General features: G+C 39.8%; 2 protein-coding genes across 2 annotated transcripts; both read left to right on the top strand.

Moving 5' to 3' along the window:
• The first annotated feature begins 6,545 nt into the window (after positions 1 to 6,545).
• LOC125283774 (olfactory receptor-like protein OLF4) lies at positions 6,546 to 7,499 on the top strand. Its single transcript, XM_048226987.1, has one exon. The coding sequence runs from the start codon at positions 6,546 to 6,548 to the stop codon at positions 7,497 to 7,499; it is 954 nt and encodes a 317-aa protein (XP_048082944.1).
• A 7,408-nt stretch (positions 7,500 to 14,907) lies between these two features.
• Positions 14,908 to 15,840, top strand: LOC113249196 (olfactory receptor-like protein OLF4). Its single transcript, XM_026490713.3, has one exon. It carries the CDS (start codon positions 14,908 to 14,910, stop codon positions 15,838 to 15,840), a length of 933 nt encoding a protein of 310 aa, XP_026346498.2.
• The last annotated feature ends 2,155 nt before the right edge of the window (positions 15,841 to 17,995 follow it).

Raw genomic sequence — 17,995 nt, 5'->3', positions numbered from 1 at the left:
AATTTTGTTAACTATTTCCTTTGCTGTGCAGAAGCTTTTTATCTTGATGAAGTCCCAAAAGTTCATTTTTGCTTTTGTTTCCCTTGTCCTTAGGAATGCATCTTGCAAGAAGTTGCTGTGACTGAGGTCGAAGTGGTTACTGCCTGTGCTGTCCTCTGGAATTTTGATGGATTCCTGTCTCACACTGAGGTCTTTCATCCATTTAGAATCTATTTTTGTATATGGAATAAGAAAATGGTCCAGTTTCACTCTTCTGCATGTAGTTGTCCAATTTTCCCAATACCAGTTATTGAAAAGACGCCTTTTTCCATTGGAAATTCTTTCTTCTTTTGTTGAAGATCAGTTGACCATAAAGTTGAGGGTCCATTTCTGTGTTCTCTATTCTGTTTCAATGATTTATGTGTCTGTTTTTGTGCCAGTACCATGCTGTCTTGATGATGACAACTTTGTAATATAGCTTGAGGTCAGGCATTGCGATCTCCCAGCTTTGTTTTTCTTTTTCAACACTCCTCTGGCTACTCAGGATCTTTTCTGCTTCCATACAAATTTGAGGATTATTTGTTCCAGCTCAGTAAAAAAAGAAAAAAAAAGTTGATGGTATTTTGATAGGGATTGCATTGAATGTATAAATTACTCTAGGTAGCATAGACATTTTAATAATGTTTATTCTTCCAATCCATGAGCATGTAATGTTTATCCATTTCTCTGTGTCTTCCTCAATTTCTTTCATGAGTGTTCTACGGTTTTTTGAGTACAGATTCTTTACTTTGTTGGTTAGGTTTATTACTAGGTATCTTACGGTTTTTGGTGCAACTCTAAATGGGATCAACTCCTTAATGTCTCTATCTTCTTTCTCATTGTTAGTGTATAGAAATGCAACTGATTTCTGTGCATTGATTTTATATCCTGCCACTTTGCTGAATTCCTGCATGAGTTTTAGGAATTTAGGGGTGGATGCATCCTTAGACACATATAAACTACCAAAACTGCAACAGGAAGAAATAGAAAACCTGAACACACCCATAAGCAATAAGGAAGTTGAAGCAATAATAAAAAATCTCCCAGCAAATGGGAGTCCAGAGCTGGATGGCTTCCCAGGGGAATTCTACTAAACTTCTAAAGAACTATTACCTATTTTTCTGAAGCTGTTTCAAAATATAGAAATGGAAGGAAAAATTCCAAACTCTTCCTTGAGTCTAGCATTACCTTGATCCCAAAACCTGAACAAAGAACCCTCCAAAGAGGAGAATTACAGACCAAGATCCCTGATGAACATGGATGCAAAAATTCTCACCAAGCTATACCACAAAGGTGTGATCACCAAGAAATCTTGTACCAGCACAAAAACAGACACATAGACCAATGGAACAGAATAGAGAACCCAGAAATGGACCCTCGACTTTATGGTTAACTAATCTTTGACAAAGCAGGAAAAAACATCCAGTGGAAAATTCTCTTCACTAAATGTTGCTGGGAAAATTGGACAGCTATATACAAAAGAATGAAACTTGACCACTCTCTCACACCATACACAAAGATAAATTGCAAATGCATGAAAGACCTCGATGTGAGACAGGAATCCATCAAAATCACAGAGGAGAACACAGGCTGTAACCTCCTCGACATTGGCCACAGCAACTTCTTTCACGACATGTCTCCAAAGGCAAGGGAAACAAAAGAAAAAATGAACTTTTGGGACTTCATCAGGATGAAAAGTTTCTGCACAGCAAAGGAAACAGTCATCAAAACAAAGAGGCAACCCACAGAATGGAAGAAGATATTTGCAAATTAAACTACAGATAAAAGGCTGGTATCCAGGATCTATAAGGAACTTCTCAAACTCAATACACGAGAAACAATAATCAAATTAAAAAAATGGGCAGAAGATAAGAACAGACACTTTTCCAATGAAGACATACAAATGCCTAAAAGACACATGAAAAAATGTTCAACATCATTAGCCATCAGGGAAATTCAAATGAAAACCACTTTGAGATACCACCTTACACCAGTTAGAATGGCAAAAATTGACAAGGCAGGAAACAACAAACTTTGGAGAGGATGCGGAGAAAGGGGATCCCTCCTACATTGTTGGTGGGAATGCAAGTTGGTACAGCCACTTTGGAAAACAGTGTGGAGGTCCCTTAAAAAGTTAAAAATTGAGCTATGATCTAGCAATTGCACTACTGGGTATTTACCTTAAAGATACAGACGTAGTGAAGAGAAGGGCCATATGCACCCCAATGTTCATAGCAGCATTGTCCACAATAGCTAAATCATGGAAGGAGCCGAGATGCCCTTGAACAGATGACTGGATTAAGAAGATGTGGTCCATATATGCAATGGAATATTACTCAGCCATCAGAAAGAACGATTATCCAACATTTGCAGCAACATGGATGGGACTGGAGGAGATTATGCTAAGTGAAATAAGTCAAACATAGAAAGACAATTATCATATGGTTTCACTCATTTATGGAACATAGGGAATAGCAGGGAGATCGGTCAGAGTGGGAAGGGAAGAATGAAGGGGGTAATGAACCATGAGAGACTGTGGACTCTGGGAAACAAACTGAGGGCTTCAGAGGGGAGGGGCTGGGGGATTGGGATAGGCTGGTGATGGGTATTAAGGAGGGCACATATTGCATGGTGCACTGGATGTTATATGCAAGCAATGAATCATGGAACATTGCATCAAAAAGTAATGATGTACTGTGTGGTGACTAGCAAAACATAATAAAAAGTTAAAAAGAAGTTCTCCCCAAGATACTAGCCAATAGGTTCCAATAGTACATTAAAAGGATTTTTCACCCTAACCATGTGGGATTTATTCCTGGGTGGCAAGGGTGGTTGAATATCTACAAATCAGTGTGATGACTACATTATTACAGAAAGGAACCATATGATCCTCTGAATAGATGCAGAAAAAGCATTTGAGAAAGTATAGCATTCTTTTTTTTTTTTTTTATGAACGCATTCTTTATTTCTTGAGAGGCATGAACCCTCAAAGGCTCTGATAATACTTTTTTACACTCTGGAACAATTCATTGTATGCACTTTTTAATTGCAGGTATTTATTTTATGTGTGTGCTCTACTATCTTTTTTTTTTTTTTTTGGGGGGGTCTTTCTCTGCTTGACTTATTTCACTCAGCATAATACCCTCCAGTTCCATCTGTGCCAATGCAAATGGGTGTTATATGCAACTAATGAATCATTGAACACTACACCAAAAACTAATGATGTACTTAGAGTGCCTAAATGAACATAATTTTAAAAAAGAGCATTCTCTCTTAATTAAAACTCTTCACAGTGTAAGGATAGAGGGAACATACCTTAATATCATAAAAGCCATATACAAAAAGCCCACAGCTAATATCATGCTCAATGGTGAAAAACAGAAGTTTTCCCGTAAAGTCAGGAACACATCAGAGATGTCCACTATCACCGCTGCTGTTCACACAGCACTAGAAGTACTGGCCTCAGCAATCAGACAGAAAAAGAAATGAAAGACATCCGAATCTGCAAAGAAGCAGTCAAATCCTCACTCTTTGCAGATGACATGATACGCTACATTGAAAACCCAAAAGATGGGGCTTTTTTCTTGCTGTCATCTGGGGCATATGGCCTAAGTGCCCCTTACCCGTGATATTGACAAATGCTTTGCAGTTAATTATCTTATTTAGGACATTTTGAAGAAGTTATTTCTGCAAGGGCTGCAAAGCAGAATGTCAGTAAGGTCCTGTCAAAGCTGCAGAACAGGATCTGAGTGCTATTTTATTTTAGCTGTCTTGCTTTGAAAATAAAGAAACCTAATCCAGGCAGGTTACTGGGTTTTAGACTTTATAAAATTATAGCTTCGATCTAACGTAAGATCCTAGGAGATTCACAGAGAAAGAAGAGAACAAGGTCAAGGAAGAGCTGTAAAAAGAAAAACAAAACAAACAAAAAAAAAACCACCTGAAAGCTGGATTCACATGACCTCTAAACTAGTCTTTTGGGAACCAAATTCATTAGGAAAACATCCCTTCTGTCCAAAGAACTTTTCCACTTGGGAATCATGTGCATAGAGGCTGGAGTAACAAGAGGGAAATGCGCCTAATGAACAGATACAGGGAGCTAGAAAAAGGTCCTTATCTCCAGTCCATCAGCCTGTGCAACCTTGGACAGGAAGGGCCATGCTTCTTGTCTGTTTGTTCCAAGTCCTAATTCTGCCTGAGGGCCGATGCTTCTCCTGCTGCCTCGGCTGAGGACAGAGTTTAAGTCCCTATCATCTGCTGTCCAGGGAGGAATTCAGACTTCCACAGGACACCTTCCTGTCACACACCCAGCCAGGTGAGTCCAACACCCCAGTGGACCATGGATGACAGGGTCAGAGAGAATGGAAGCCAAGAACATTGACTAGTCATCTCCTGAGAGCCAATTCAACTTAGCTCAGAGTGAGGGATCCCTATGTTTTTTGGTTTCCCTGATTAAGTTATTGATTTTTTTTTGTAAGATCTGAGGTATTTCATATTCTTCCAGATAGATGTCCCTTATGCCATCATTTATTTAATAATTTGACCTTTTCCAATGAAATTGAAATACAACCTTGTCATGTCATAAATGTCCTTATACATTGAGACCTAATTTCTAACTCATTTAACAAATAAAAACTGAGAATTCAAGGAACATTATATATTATATTCTTTTATGTTTTTGACTTTGGTAATTTAATTATTAATCTATCTTGATATCATTAATGATTGTAATGTTTTATCCTATTTCAGTTCATTTTGGATTTTCATACAAATTTGCCTGGGACGGGTATTTTGAAACTACTCATTTTATGTTTTAACCAGGTTTTGTGATCCCTTCATACTTTTCATTCTATAACTTTTCATATTGTAGGTCTTTATATATTAAATGCATAAATCCACAGAACTTAGTGAAAACAACAAGTGTGAAGAAAGAAGACAAAGTCCCTGCACTTTTGAATCATGAATCATACCAGTGAGGACAGAGAGCAATGAATTAAGTGTGTGTATGATATGTTGTCCACAGACAGAATGATATGAAGCAAATTATTGAGAACAAAAAGATAGAATTGTCATGCTGTGGGCAGGATTTACAGACCAATGTCTGGGGACGCCTGTGCAGATTGGATGAAATCCAGAATGAGGGTTAGAGTGTGCCCATTGGGATTGTCAAAGGAGAGATCAATACACAAAGCCCAAAAATGTCAGTAAGTGATGCCGTGGAAGAAAAGGGAGGGGCTAACCTCACCTCCTGTCAGACCCCATAGAAATGAACCGGCCAAATAATGATGCAGGAGATACAGGAAAAATAAGTCTTCTATGTTGGATATAAAAATGCCCAACTTTTGTTGTATTGTGTATACTTTCTTTTGTGAAGTGTTGGTTAATCCATTTCTCATTTTTGGGGGTTTACACTATTAATACATATTTATTTATATATATAAAATTTATCCATGGGAGGCTTAAGAATTGGCAATTCTGCACTTTGCAGGAGAAAGATCAGTGATCTGGCTACTTGGGTTAGATCCATTCCCAGCATAACCAGGATGGTGGGGCTGAGAAAGACAGGGGAATAACACCACACAGGCGGCCATGGTGTCCTGTGTGTGTGTGACTTTAGAGTGTAAGAAGTCCCCACAACAAGGTGCCAGGACTCATAAATCCCAAGGTGATATAACACAGGGGCCAGAACTCGATCAAGAGAGGCCACTCAAGAGGAGATCTGGTTCCATTCACGGGAGGCCTTTGCAACACAATGAACACAGAGGGAGAGGCAGTGTGGACAAGGAAGTCCCTGTGCCATAAGGGTTCAGAGGTAGCAGAGAGGCCACTTCCCTCCTCAGCATGTCTGACAGTGTCTCTCCTCAGTCTCCCTCCTGCTCATTCCCCCCGCAGCACTGATTTTGTTTCTTTGAATTGAACCTTGGAAACAAGTACCTTCCTCAGGGCCTTTGCACTGGCCATTCCCTCTGCTGGGCACACATTTCCCCCATAATCCTTGATCTGCCTCCATCTCTTACTTGAGGTCTGTGTTCCAATGTCACAATGTTTGCAGAACTGGCCTCCATACCCGTGAAAATAGCATGCCCCTTTTCACTCTCTACTTTATCCCTGTTTTCATATTACCACCTGCCACACCACAAATGTAATTAATTTTCTTATTTGTTAATTTATTCTTTCTCCGTCATTGAGTGATAGGGATTTTTTTTTCTCTAGCTCCTTATACTCCTTGCCTATAGAATTCCTAAAACATTGCCAACACTCAATTTATATATCTGAAATTGGGAATAATATTTTTAATTAAAACTGAATACTACATGGCCTTTTGGGGAAAAAAAGGATTGGAAAAAAATCCATTACTCTCCTGATATATGCGATTCATTGAAGGGGACCAGATGCATGCACGACATATTAAAATGAACTTCTAGACTACAAAATTTAAAAAGTAGCATTGAAATCTGTGACTAATACAAGTTCGTGTTAGAATTAGTCATGCATTTTGCTTCTTTCCTTGAAGTCACCCCCACCACATGGGACCAGGCAATGACACCCAAATTTCAGAGTTTCTTCTTCTGGGATTATCAGAGGAACCAGAACTGCAGCCCCTCCTATTTGGGCTTTTCCTCTCCATGTACCTGATCACTGTGTTTGGAAATCTGCTCATCATCCTGGCCGTCAGCGTGGACCCCAACCTCCACACCCCCATGTATTTCTTCCTGGCCAACCTGTCCTTTGTAGACATCTGTTTCACCTCCACCACCGTCCCCAAGATGCTGGTGAATATACAGACACAGAACAAAGTTATAACCTATGCAGGCTGCGTCACACAGATTTATTTCTTTATACTCTTTGCTGTTTCAGACTTTTTCATGCTGAGTGTGATGGCCTATGACCGGTTTGTGGCCATCTGTCACCCCCTGCACTACACGGTCATCATGAACCCCCAGCTCTGTGCACTGCTGGTTCTGGTGTCCTGGATCGTGTGTATCCTGAATTCCTTATTACAAAGTTTAATGATGTTGCGGCTTTCCTTCTGTACACACTTCCACATCCCCCACTTTTTTTGTGAACTCAATCAGATGATCCAACTTGCCTGTTCTGACACCTTTCTTAATAACTTGGTGATGTATTTTGCAGCTGTCCTGCTGGGTGGGGGTCCTTTTGTTGGGATCCTTTACTCTTATTCTAAGATTGTCTCCACCGTACATGGAATATCATCAGCCCTGGGCAAGTATAAAGCATTTTCCACCTGTGCATCTCACCTCTCAGTTGTCTCCTTATTTTATTGCACAGTCCTGGGAGTGTACCTTAGCTCTGCTGCTCCCCAGAGCTCCCATGCAAGTGCAGTGGCCTCGGTGATGTACACGGTGGTCACCCCCATGCTGAACCCCTTCATCTACAGCCTGAGGAACACAGACATGAAAAGGGCTCTGAAAGCAGTCTTTGGGAAGGAAACACTACATGACCAATTGTCAAAGGACTGAACACTTGCTTACAATTGCTTAATCTAAGTTTCCTGAGCAAAATTTTATTGTATAGATGTTTGCATTCATTTCCTGCTACTACGTAAAATGATTATGTTAGTGTTTTAATACACATTTATGTTCTTAGCAGTCAGGGAATAAGAAGTCTGAAATGACACTCATCGGGCTAAAAACATTTGCATTTGCAAGCCTTGGTTCATTCTGGAGGCTACCAGGAAGAATGTACTTTACCATTCCAAGATCATAATATAGTGCAAAATACGTCTAAATGTATTTCTTACTTTTTTAAAAAGATTTTATTTATTTATTCGACAAAGATAGAGACAGCCAGTGAGAGGGAACACAAGCAGGGGGAGTGGGAGAGGAAGAAGCAGGCTCATAGTGGAGGAGCCTGATGTGGGGCTCGACCCCATAACGCCCGGATCACGCCCTGAGCCGAAGGCAGACGCCCAACTGCCGTGCCACCCAGGCGCCCCTGTATTTTTTACTTTAACAAATGCTTCACAGGGAAGGACTAAATGACAGGTATTAATTTACAAGAATGATATTCCTAATTGTTTGGCAAATGAGTCCTGCAGCTGAAGTAGGTAGCGGTTCAAGGTTCATACCAAATAAACAGTTGTCCTCACTGTTGGAAAGGAAAACAACAATTTATGGTAGATAGCAGGGCAGTGTCTGCACCACAAATCAACATTTTGGAGATCTGAGGGGTCTAATCCAGACAGCTTGCTCAGTCCTAGACTTTGGGGAATAGTTGAAGTCAGGGTTGGGGTAAGGTGCCGGGAGGTCTGAAATCTGGGAGCAGTGGAGTTCCCCAGGAAGGAGTAATTAACTCTGGATTCACTCAGCTATAACTGGTCTGTTGGGCACATAGAATCTCCAGGATACTTTCCTTTGTGTCCACACCAGTGTCCCATGGGGAAATCATGTCCTTAGAGGTTGGGGGAGCAGGAGCAGGAGGGAAACGTGCCTCATGAACAGACAGAGGAAGCTCTAAATATCTCCTGTGTGACAGTCCCTCTGCCTGTGCCACCTTGGGCTGTACAGGACCTGGTTGTTGCTTCTGGAGTTCTAAGTTTGGCCGGGAGACTGACAGCAGCCTCCTTCCTACCATCTTGTGTGGGGACAGAGTTTAGTCACCAACATCCCCACCAAGGAGGAATTCACACAGAGACCCCTCCTTCAGAGTTCCCATTCAGGTGAGTCCAAGAGCCCAGCGGGTCCTGCAGGAAAGGGTCAGAGACAATCCAAGCCTGGCGCATTGACCTGAGGTCAGCTGACAATGACCAGCCTAGCCCAGAACCTAGAACTCTCTATGCTCATTTGCTTGCCTGATGAGCTAATTAATGGAATCATTGAGGATGTTAAAGAAAGAGTAGAACATTGAGCTCACCAGTGCATGGGTGATTGTTGACAATGAAGTGAGGGGGCGGGAGGCATAAAGTACGTCCAGTAAAATTGAACACAACCCGTGAGTTTTGCAATTAAAGGGAGTAGGAATATTAGGGATGGCGGGATGTCCAATGAAGTCAGGGCATTTCATTTTGTCTTTAAATGTGGCATATTGGACTCTGTTTCCATACTGATGAGAAAGACTTAGACCAATTTATTGCTTGCAGATAGGACCTTGCAACAGTAATTCATGAGACATACATTTTCACAGGGTCCCTGTTACTCTGTGTATTTGCATGAAAACAATAATCTGATGAGATCAGGTGCATTCTGGGTGATATGGCCATAGACAATGTGAAGGAGCTTTGCTTTGCAATGATTTCTTTATCCAGGGAGCTGAATATATTTCTGGATGAGTTATTCATTGCTTTTCTGTAGTGTACATTGTCTCTACCAGGTCTTTCCATTTGTACCGTAGAGTCAGGGTTTTTTTTATTCCCGTATTTTATTGCATTCTTTCAAACAATGAGTTGAGCTGGTTTTTGTTTTTATTTTACCAACTTTGCTGTTTGCATGAAGTTCTATTGTGTATGTATAGACGTAAATGTGGGGAATTGTGTATTAGTAGTGTGGGCTCAAATCAATCACTTGGTTATATGGTGTTTTCTTTATTGCTTTTTTGATTTATTATCAATCCTGAAAAACTGATCTGTCACTAATATTCTTCACTTCTCAATCCTTGCAATAAAAAAATTGAAAATTAATGGTAACTTGTACCCTGAGTGCTAATAAATCACCTTGATATGTATTTCCCATTTGTTTCTGCATCTCTGTCATTCCCCAGGGGTCTTTTTCTCTCTGTGTGTTGAGATCCATTTCTAACAGTTGCGTCATCTTTGACCATCATCTCTTCTTTTCATTTGACTGAAGATACCACCTTTAGTTTCCATATTTTAGTCTTAATATCTTTATGTAAGAAAAAAATGATCACTTAGAGAGTGCTTGCTCCCAAGTTGTAAAAGTCATTCTCTCATATTCTTTTTATTCCAAGTCTTTGGACATTAAATCTGGAATTAGTGACCCATCTTGATAGCACACAATTATTCCTTTATGTGTTTATATACATTAGTTATAGATTCTCGTAGAATTTTGTTTCACACAGTTGTTTTGAAAACACTACACTTGACCTAATGTCATTCCTCCTGACAATCTTTTTTAAATAAATTTGTTAATTTTAATTTTTATTTTTTTCATGTAAATTTTCATGGTTCGTTAGTTGCGTATAACACCCAGTGCACCATGCAATATGTGCCCTCCTTACTACCCATCAGCAGTCTATCCCACTCCCCCTTTATTCCTTAAGTACTTAGTGTCTAAAACTTCCCTTCCTAGACGATGCACACGTACCCATTCATACACTGTAAAAATGGATGAGTGGTATCCTGTGCTCATCATAAATGCTCTTTAAGTTTTAGGGAAGTCTTTTTTCCTACCTGTTTCCATTCTTCTCTCTCAATAATATCTCATGGACTTGCCTCCAGTCTGCTAGAGAAGAACTGATTCCTTATTTCAGGACCTGCATAGTATTTCATGATGTGGCCGTGCTACTACTTACAATGTGAAAGCATTTTCTTTCTTAATACATTGCTATTCTAACAATCTACAAAAATATTTAGAGATTATTATGTTAAAAATCTGTTTCTCCTTTGGAGGAAATATTGTTCCCCAGGGGGACACTGAAGAATTCAGAGTCCTGTGAGAGCTGTCAGGAGAGGCCAGGGATGCTCTAAATATCCTACAAACCCAGGACACAGGCCACCACAGAGAACAGGCTGGACCAGAATGTCAATAGTGTTGAGACTGCAAATTTCTGAGCTGAAGAACATGTCTCTTTTCATGTTAATAGCTGTCTTTAGGTGTTTTCCCCATTGTAACAGTTCACATTTCTGACAACAGAATTAGAGAAAATTCTTTTGCTACCTGTTTAAAAATTCCAACCAAATCAGTGCTGGAGATCTTTCTGTATCTCACAGGCTGATGAGTGTGCAACAGATTTCTTGTCATTTTCTTATACCATTACTAAACTGGAGAAAATATTTCTGCACTTGACCCCCATGTTCATTATTACATTTCCTGATTATTATAAATCTACAATCTCTATGTCTATTCTGCAGCTTGCAGCAATTCACGCAGTGACAGACTATTGTTTATTGACTTTTGGTTGGATATATTGTCCATAAAAAGTTTTAAATTTTATATAGGTAAATATATCTGTCCATGGGAAGCTTGCAAATTTGAATGTCAGGTAGCATTTTACATTGTTTAGGGGAATGATCAGTGATATGGACAGCCTGAGTTACTGCCGCTCCAGGTTCATCTTTGAGGCTGGGGATGAGGAGTCATGGTAGGAACACAGCCTAGGGAGCAATAAATTGGGGTGTGTGTAAGTTTGTGTGTGTGTGCATGTGTGTGGGTGTGTGTGTGCATGTGTGTCTGCCTGTGGAGTGAGAAGAGTCCAAGAGCTCGGGTTCACAGTCTAATATATTCCAAGATGACTCTTATATTACAAAGGTCAGAATTCAATCATCAGATGGTTCTGAGGAGGGGCTCTATTTCAATTTACAGGACACCTTTGCAAGTAGATTATAAAATACAAGAAGTATACAGTGTGGGTGTGTGACTCCTTTTTCTTGAAGTTTAACCAGCAACAAAGTGACCTACATCTTTGAAATTGCCTGACACCATTTCTCATCCCTCTTCTGCTTATTCCCCTTCGAACATTTGGTTCCTTTTTTTGGACTCAGTAGCTCACAGTCGCTCAAAATAGCTCAATCCTCAGGGTCTCTGCAGACGCCATTCCCTCTGCCAGCACACACATCCCCAGACATGCTTGTGGCTCCTACCCTCTCTTGCCTAGGGTATCTGTTCAAATGTCATCTTGTTTACTGGTCTTGTCTGAACTCCAATTACACAATGACGCTCATATCCCCTCTCTTCTTGATACCTACTCTTCTTCTCTTCATACCAATGACACCTGTGATTTATTATTGTTGTTATTATTATTATTATCTTATGTTAGTCACCATACAGTACTTCATTAGTTTATGATGTAGTGTTCCATGATTCATTGATTGCATATAACACCTAGTGTCCATGTAATGTGTGCCCTCCTTAATACCCATCAGCAGGATAACCCATCCCCCCAATCCCTTCCCCTCTGAAACCCTTAGCTTGTTTCCTAGAGTCCATAATCTCTCATGATTCATCTCCCCCTTTGATCTCCTCCCCTTCATTTTCCCCTTCTTTCTCCTAATGTCCTCTGTGCTATTCTTTATGTTCCACATATGAGTGAAACCATATGATAATTGTCTTTCTCTGCTTGACTTATTTCACTTAGCATAATCTCCTCCAGTTCCATCCATGTTGATGCAAATGTTGGGTAATTATCCTTTCTGATGGCTGTGCAATATTCCTCCATTGTATATATGGACCACATCTGTATCCATTCATCTGCTGAAGGGCATTGCAGCTCCTTTCACAGTTTGGCTATTGTGGACATTGCTGTTATGAACATTGGGGTGTATGTGGCCCTTCTTTTCACTACATCTCTATCTTTGGGGTAAATACCCAGTAGTTCAAGTGCTGGGTCATAGGGTAGCTCTATTTTTAAGTTTTCAAGGAACATCCATACTGTTTTCTCCAAACTCGTTCTATGAGGCCAGCATTACCTTGATCCCAAAACCAAGCAATGACCCCATCTAAAAGGAGAATTACAGACCAATATCCCTGATGAATATGGATGCCAAACATCTCAATAGGATCTAACAGTACATTAAAAGGATTATCCATCATGACCAGGTAGGATTTATTCCTGGGGTGCAAGGGTGGTTTAACATTCACAAATCAATCAATATGATAGAACACATTAATAAAGAAAGGATAAGAACCATATGATCCTCTCAATTGATGCAAAAAAAAAAAAGCATTTGCAAAATACAGCATTCTTTCCTGATTAAAACTCTTCTGGGTGTAGGGATAGAGGGTACATTCCCCAATTTCATAAAAACCATCTATTAAAAGCCCACAGCGAATATCATTCTCAATGAGGATAAGCTGAGGGCTTTTCCCTTAAGATCAGGAACATGACAAGGATGCCCACTCTGGCCACTGTTGTTCAACATAGTACTAGAAGTCGTAGCCTCAGCAATCAGACAACAAAAAGAAATAAAAGGTGTTCAAAATGGCAAAGAAGAAAGAAACTCTCTCTCTTTGCAGATGACATGATACTTTATGTGGAAAACCCAAAAGATTCCACCCCCAAATTACTAGAACTCATACTGCAATTCAGTAATGTGGCAGGATACGAAATTAATACACTGAAATCAGTTGCTTTTCTATACACTAACAATGTAAGTGTAGAAAGAGAAATTAGGGAATCAATTCCATTTACAATAGCACCAAAAACCATAAGATACCTTGGAATAAACCTAACCAAAGACGTAAATGATCTATATTCTAGAAACTACAAAACACTTATGAAAGAAATTGAGGAAGACACCAGAAGACAGAAAAACATTCCATGCTCATGGAGTGGAAGAACAAATATTGTTAAAATGTCTATGCTGCCCAGAGCAATTTGTACTTCCAACGGCATCTTGGTCAAAATACCAATGGCATTTTTCAAAGAGTTGGAACAAACGATACTAAAATTTGTATGGAACCAGAAAAGACTCTGAATCGCCAAGGAAATGTAAAAAAAGAAAAACAAAGCTGGGGGCATCGTGTTGCCTGATTTCAAGTTGTATTACAAAGCTGTGATCACCAAGAAAGCATGGTATTGGCACAAAAGCAAACACATAGACCAATGGAACAGAATAGGGAGACCAAATATGGACCCTGAACTCTATGATTAACTCATCTTAGACAAAGCAGGAAAAAAACATCCAATGGAAAAACGACAGTCTCTTCAATAAATGGTCCTGGGAAAATTGGACAGATATATACAGAAGAATGAAACTCAACCATTCTCTCACATCATACATGAAGATAAACTCTAAATGGATGAAAGACCTCAATGTGAGACAGGAATCCATCAAATTCCTAGAGGAGAATATAGGCAATTACCACTTCAACATTGACCGCAAAAACTTCTTTCAAGACATGTCTGCAAAGGCTATGGAAACAAAAGCAAACATGAACTTTGGGACTTCATCAAAATAAAAAGCTTCTGCACAGCAAAGGAAACAGTCAGCAAAACAAAGAGGCAACCCACGGAATGGGAGAAGATATTTGCAAATGACACTACAGATAAAGGGCTGGTATCTAAGATCTCTAAAGAACTTCTCAAACTCAACACCCAGAAAGCAAATAATCAAGTCAAAAAATGGACAGAAGATATGAAAAAAACACTTCAAAGAAGACAAACGAATGGCTAACAGACACATGAAAAAATGTTCAACATCGTTAGTCATCAGGGAAATTCAAATCAAAACCACATTGTGATACCACCTTACACCAGTCAGAATGGCAAAAATTGACAAGGCAAGAAACATCAAGTGTTGGAATGGATGTGGAGAAAGGGGAACTCTCTTATACTGTTGATGAGAATGCAATCTGGTACAGCTTCTGATATATTATTAATATTTTTATTCGTCACTGGTTTTCTCTATCATTGAATTATAGTGGCTTCTCATATTCAGGACCCTCTACTCATGGCTAGCCATGGCCTGGCCTCTGTTTGACACTCAATACATATTCCTCAAATGCATGAAAGATATTCTTAATAAAACAGTAGAATACGTGACCTCTGTGGGGGAAGGCGGGAAATGAGACAGAAAGCTTAATCAGAGATGGAACGGGAGGGAATCTCTTCAAAGGGGACAGTCCCTACACAAGATACTGAAATTAAGTTCTTGATTCTAAAATATAAATTGTTGCATTTCAACCATGTGAGCAATGCTATTCATGAAAAATTGATGTTGTCTTTTTCCTCTTTCCTGATAGTCACTGCAACCACATGCAGTCAGGCAATGATACAAGGATGTCAGAATTCCTTCTTCTGGGATTATCAGAGGAACCAGAACTGCAGCCCCTCATATTCGGGCTTTTCCTCTCCATGTACCTGATCACTGTGTTTGGAAACCTGCTCCTCATCCTGATTGTTGTCTCTGACTCCTATCTCCACACCCCCATGTACTTCTTCCTTAACAACCTGTCCTTTGTAGACATCTGTTTCACTTCCACCACCGTCCCCAAGATGCTGTGGAACATCCAGACTCAGAGCAAAGTCATAACCTACAAAGGCTGCATCACCCAGATGTATTTTTTCATAATCTTTTCAGGGTTGGACATCTATCTTCTGGCTGTGATGGCCTATGACCGGTTTGTGGCCATCTGTCACCCCCTACAGTACATGGTCATCATGAATCCCCAGCTCTGTGGACTACTGGTTCTGATGTCCTGGATCACGAGTGTTTCTCATTCCTTGTTACAGACTTTAATGGTGTTGCGGCTGTCCTTCTGTACAGAGATGGAAATCCCCCACTTTTTCTGTGAACTCAATCAGATGATCCAACTTGCCTGTTCTGATACCTTCCTTAATAACGTGGTGATGTATTTTGCAGCTATGCTGCTGGCTGGTGCTCCCCTCTCTGGGATCCTTTACTCTTATTCTAAAATTGTTTCCTCCATTCTTAGAATCTCCTCAGCTCAGGGCAAGTACAAAGCATTTTCCACCTGTGCATCTCACCTCTCTGTTGTCTCCTTATTTTTTTGTACCAGCCTAGGAGTGTACCTTAGCTCTGCTGCTACCCAGAGCTCCCATGCAAGTGCAGTGGCCTCGGTGATGTACACGGTGGTCACCCCCATGCTGAACCCCTTCATCTACAGCCTGAGGAACAGAGACATAAAGGAGGCTCTGAAAAGAATCATCGGGGTTCCAGTGATGTGAGGGCCCATCATCCTGGGGTTGAAGAAGTGCCCATGATTGCAGGGCTCCCAGTCTCAGAGCCAGGAACTGCTATTCTCTGATCAGGCTGTGGAATTAGAATCTGCTCCTTCTATTTATTTTCCAGAAATTCCATGTGTTTGAATTGAACTTCTTCATATGTTTAAGTACCTGGCTTTGTTAAGCTTCTGCTCTGTCTGATAAACTTCAATAGTAGAGAAATCATGAATTCTGTCCCCATATATCAGTGCAAATGCTTAGAATGGGAAAAAGTAAATTTTTATAATTTCTCTCAGTTCTGGTTGCTTTTATAATTGCATCTCTTCGCTAGGACTGCATAACTAGCCATTCTGAAAACACGTGTCTTCATATAACACCTTTATTATCGAATGAGAGTGTCTGGTGGGCAGTTGTTCTGACCTATTCCGCACTACTTTTCAGTCTCTACATTGCATTTCTAAAGGTCATCCACGATGTTGTGTGGAGTTGTAGTTCCCTTCTTTCTTCAACTAATACATGATATTTATTTCATTTATATATGTAGGTTAATCTTACAGTTTAGGGAAAAAATAATTTACCAAATGTAAATTACCTTAATTGAATTTTGCTATTTCTATGTCCATATGTGATACTTGGCTTTCTTTCCAGTTATAAGACATTTCTCCCACCCCTGTCAGGTGGGACTCAGCTATAGGTGCTTTTGATCCAGTATGAGTTGTACACCATTAGAATTTTAAAATTCTCACTAATTTATTGGAGTACAATTACATATAGTAAGCTGCACTTATATTAAATGTACATTTTGCTGAAATAAAGGTGCCATAGTTGAATAAAGCATACCTACTTTATGGGTCTATCTGTAAGAACTCGAGATAAGGTCCAGGAAGTTTTACCTGCATTCTTATGTTATTGTTACAAATGTTATTCACCTGGACATCCATTTCCTATTTCTGAAGGTAATGTGGAACTTGAAATGAAAGTTGTGAGGAATAAATAAAATGTTGAGTACACTTTCTTGAGTCCATAGAAAAGATCTGAGAGTGAAGAGTGTGTGTGTATGTGAGTGTGTGCACTCATGCACATCTTTCTTTCAAATAAACATGCTCACACACATGTGTGCACACATACACTGATTTATAATTCCAACTATTATGTTGAAAGAAAACTTGAGAGAAATTTGCAGAAGATCGAAATGAAAAGGAATGTTTGCATGAACATGAAATAGAAAGAATGTAGAAATTTTGACACAAAGATTTAAAGTAGAATTAGTGATTAATGTAAAAAAAAAATCCTTTAGGATGGGGTGCCTAGGCGGCCCAGTCAGTAGTACATCCGACTCGAGGTTTCGGCTCAAGTCAAGATCTCCTGCTCGTGGGAAAGAGCCCCACACCAGTCTCCATGCTCAGTGTGGAGTCTGCTTGTTTCTCTCTCCCTCTCTCTGCCACTCCCTTCCCCCACTCTCTCTCGTTCTGTCTCTCAAATAAGTAAACAAATCTAAAAAAAATTTAGGGTGACAATTGTAATAATGGATTGCTTTTTTATCTTAATGCCTCAAAGTCCTCAAAATTGTGAATAAGATAAATTAATAAAAATTTTTAAAAAGTATCAAAAAAGTAAATTATCAGGCAAAAAAAAAAATCTGAACCATATTTACATTTATGCACTGGGAAATTCTCCATACCATCTGATGGGGCCAAATATCTCCAAATTAACTCCAATTTCTCGATGTAATGTGGGATTTCAACACACAATGCCTTGGCCAAAGGCAAGCTAACTGAATTATTTGAGAGGCTCAAACTCAGTTCCTGCAAACAATATCTTATTGGATAAATATCTGTATTAGATTCCTTTCACTGTTGTTGCAAATTACCTCACTAGTGTCTAAAAACAAATAATTCTCTGAAAGTTTTAGAGATCAGAAGCATGAAAGGGATGCCATTGGGCTAAAATAATGATGTGCGTGGGCCAGAATCCTTCTGGATGCTCTGGAGGAGAACATCCTCTTTCCTGCTCCAGTGTCTAGTGGCCCCCACGTTCCTTGGCTCATGGCCTTTCCTCCACCTGTGAAATCAGCACAACAGTAGTTTCAACTGTCTGTCTGACTCCATTCTTCTTGCTCACTCTTCCACACTTAGAGGACCATTGTGATTATGCTAGT

Source organism: Ursus arctos, unplaced genomic scaffold (assembly GCF_023065955.2).
Source record: "Ursus arctos isolate Adak ecotype North America unplaced genomic scaffold, UrsArc2.0 scaffold_14, whole genome shotgun sequence".
Taxonomy (NCBI): domain Eukaryota; kingdom Metazoa; phylum Chordata; class Mammalia; order Carnivora; family Ursidae; genus Ursus; species Ursus arctos.
This window is presented reverse-complemented; position numbering and strand designations above follow the sequence as displayed.

Excerpts from the sequence above, each read along its gene's own strand:
- LOC113249196 (XM_026490713.3), top strand. The coding sequence starts at position 14,908 with ATGCAGTCAGGCAATGATACAAGGATGTCAGAATTCCTTCTTCTGGGA.
- LOC125283774 (XM_048226987.1), top strand. The coding sequence starts at position 6,546 with ATGGGACCAGGCAATGACACCCAAATTTCAGAGTTTCTTCTTCTGGGA.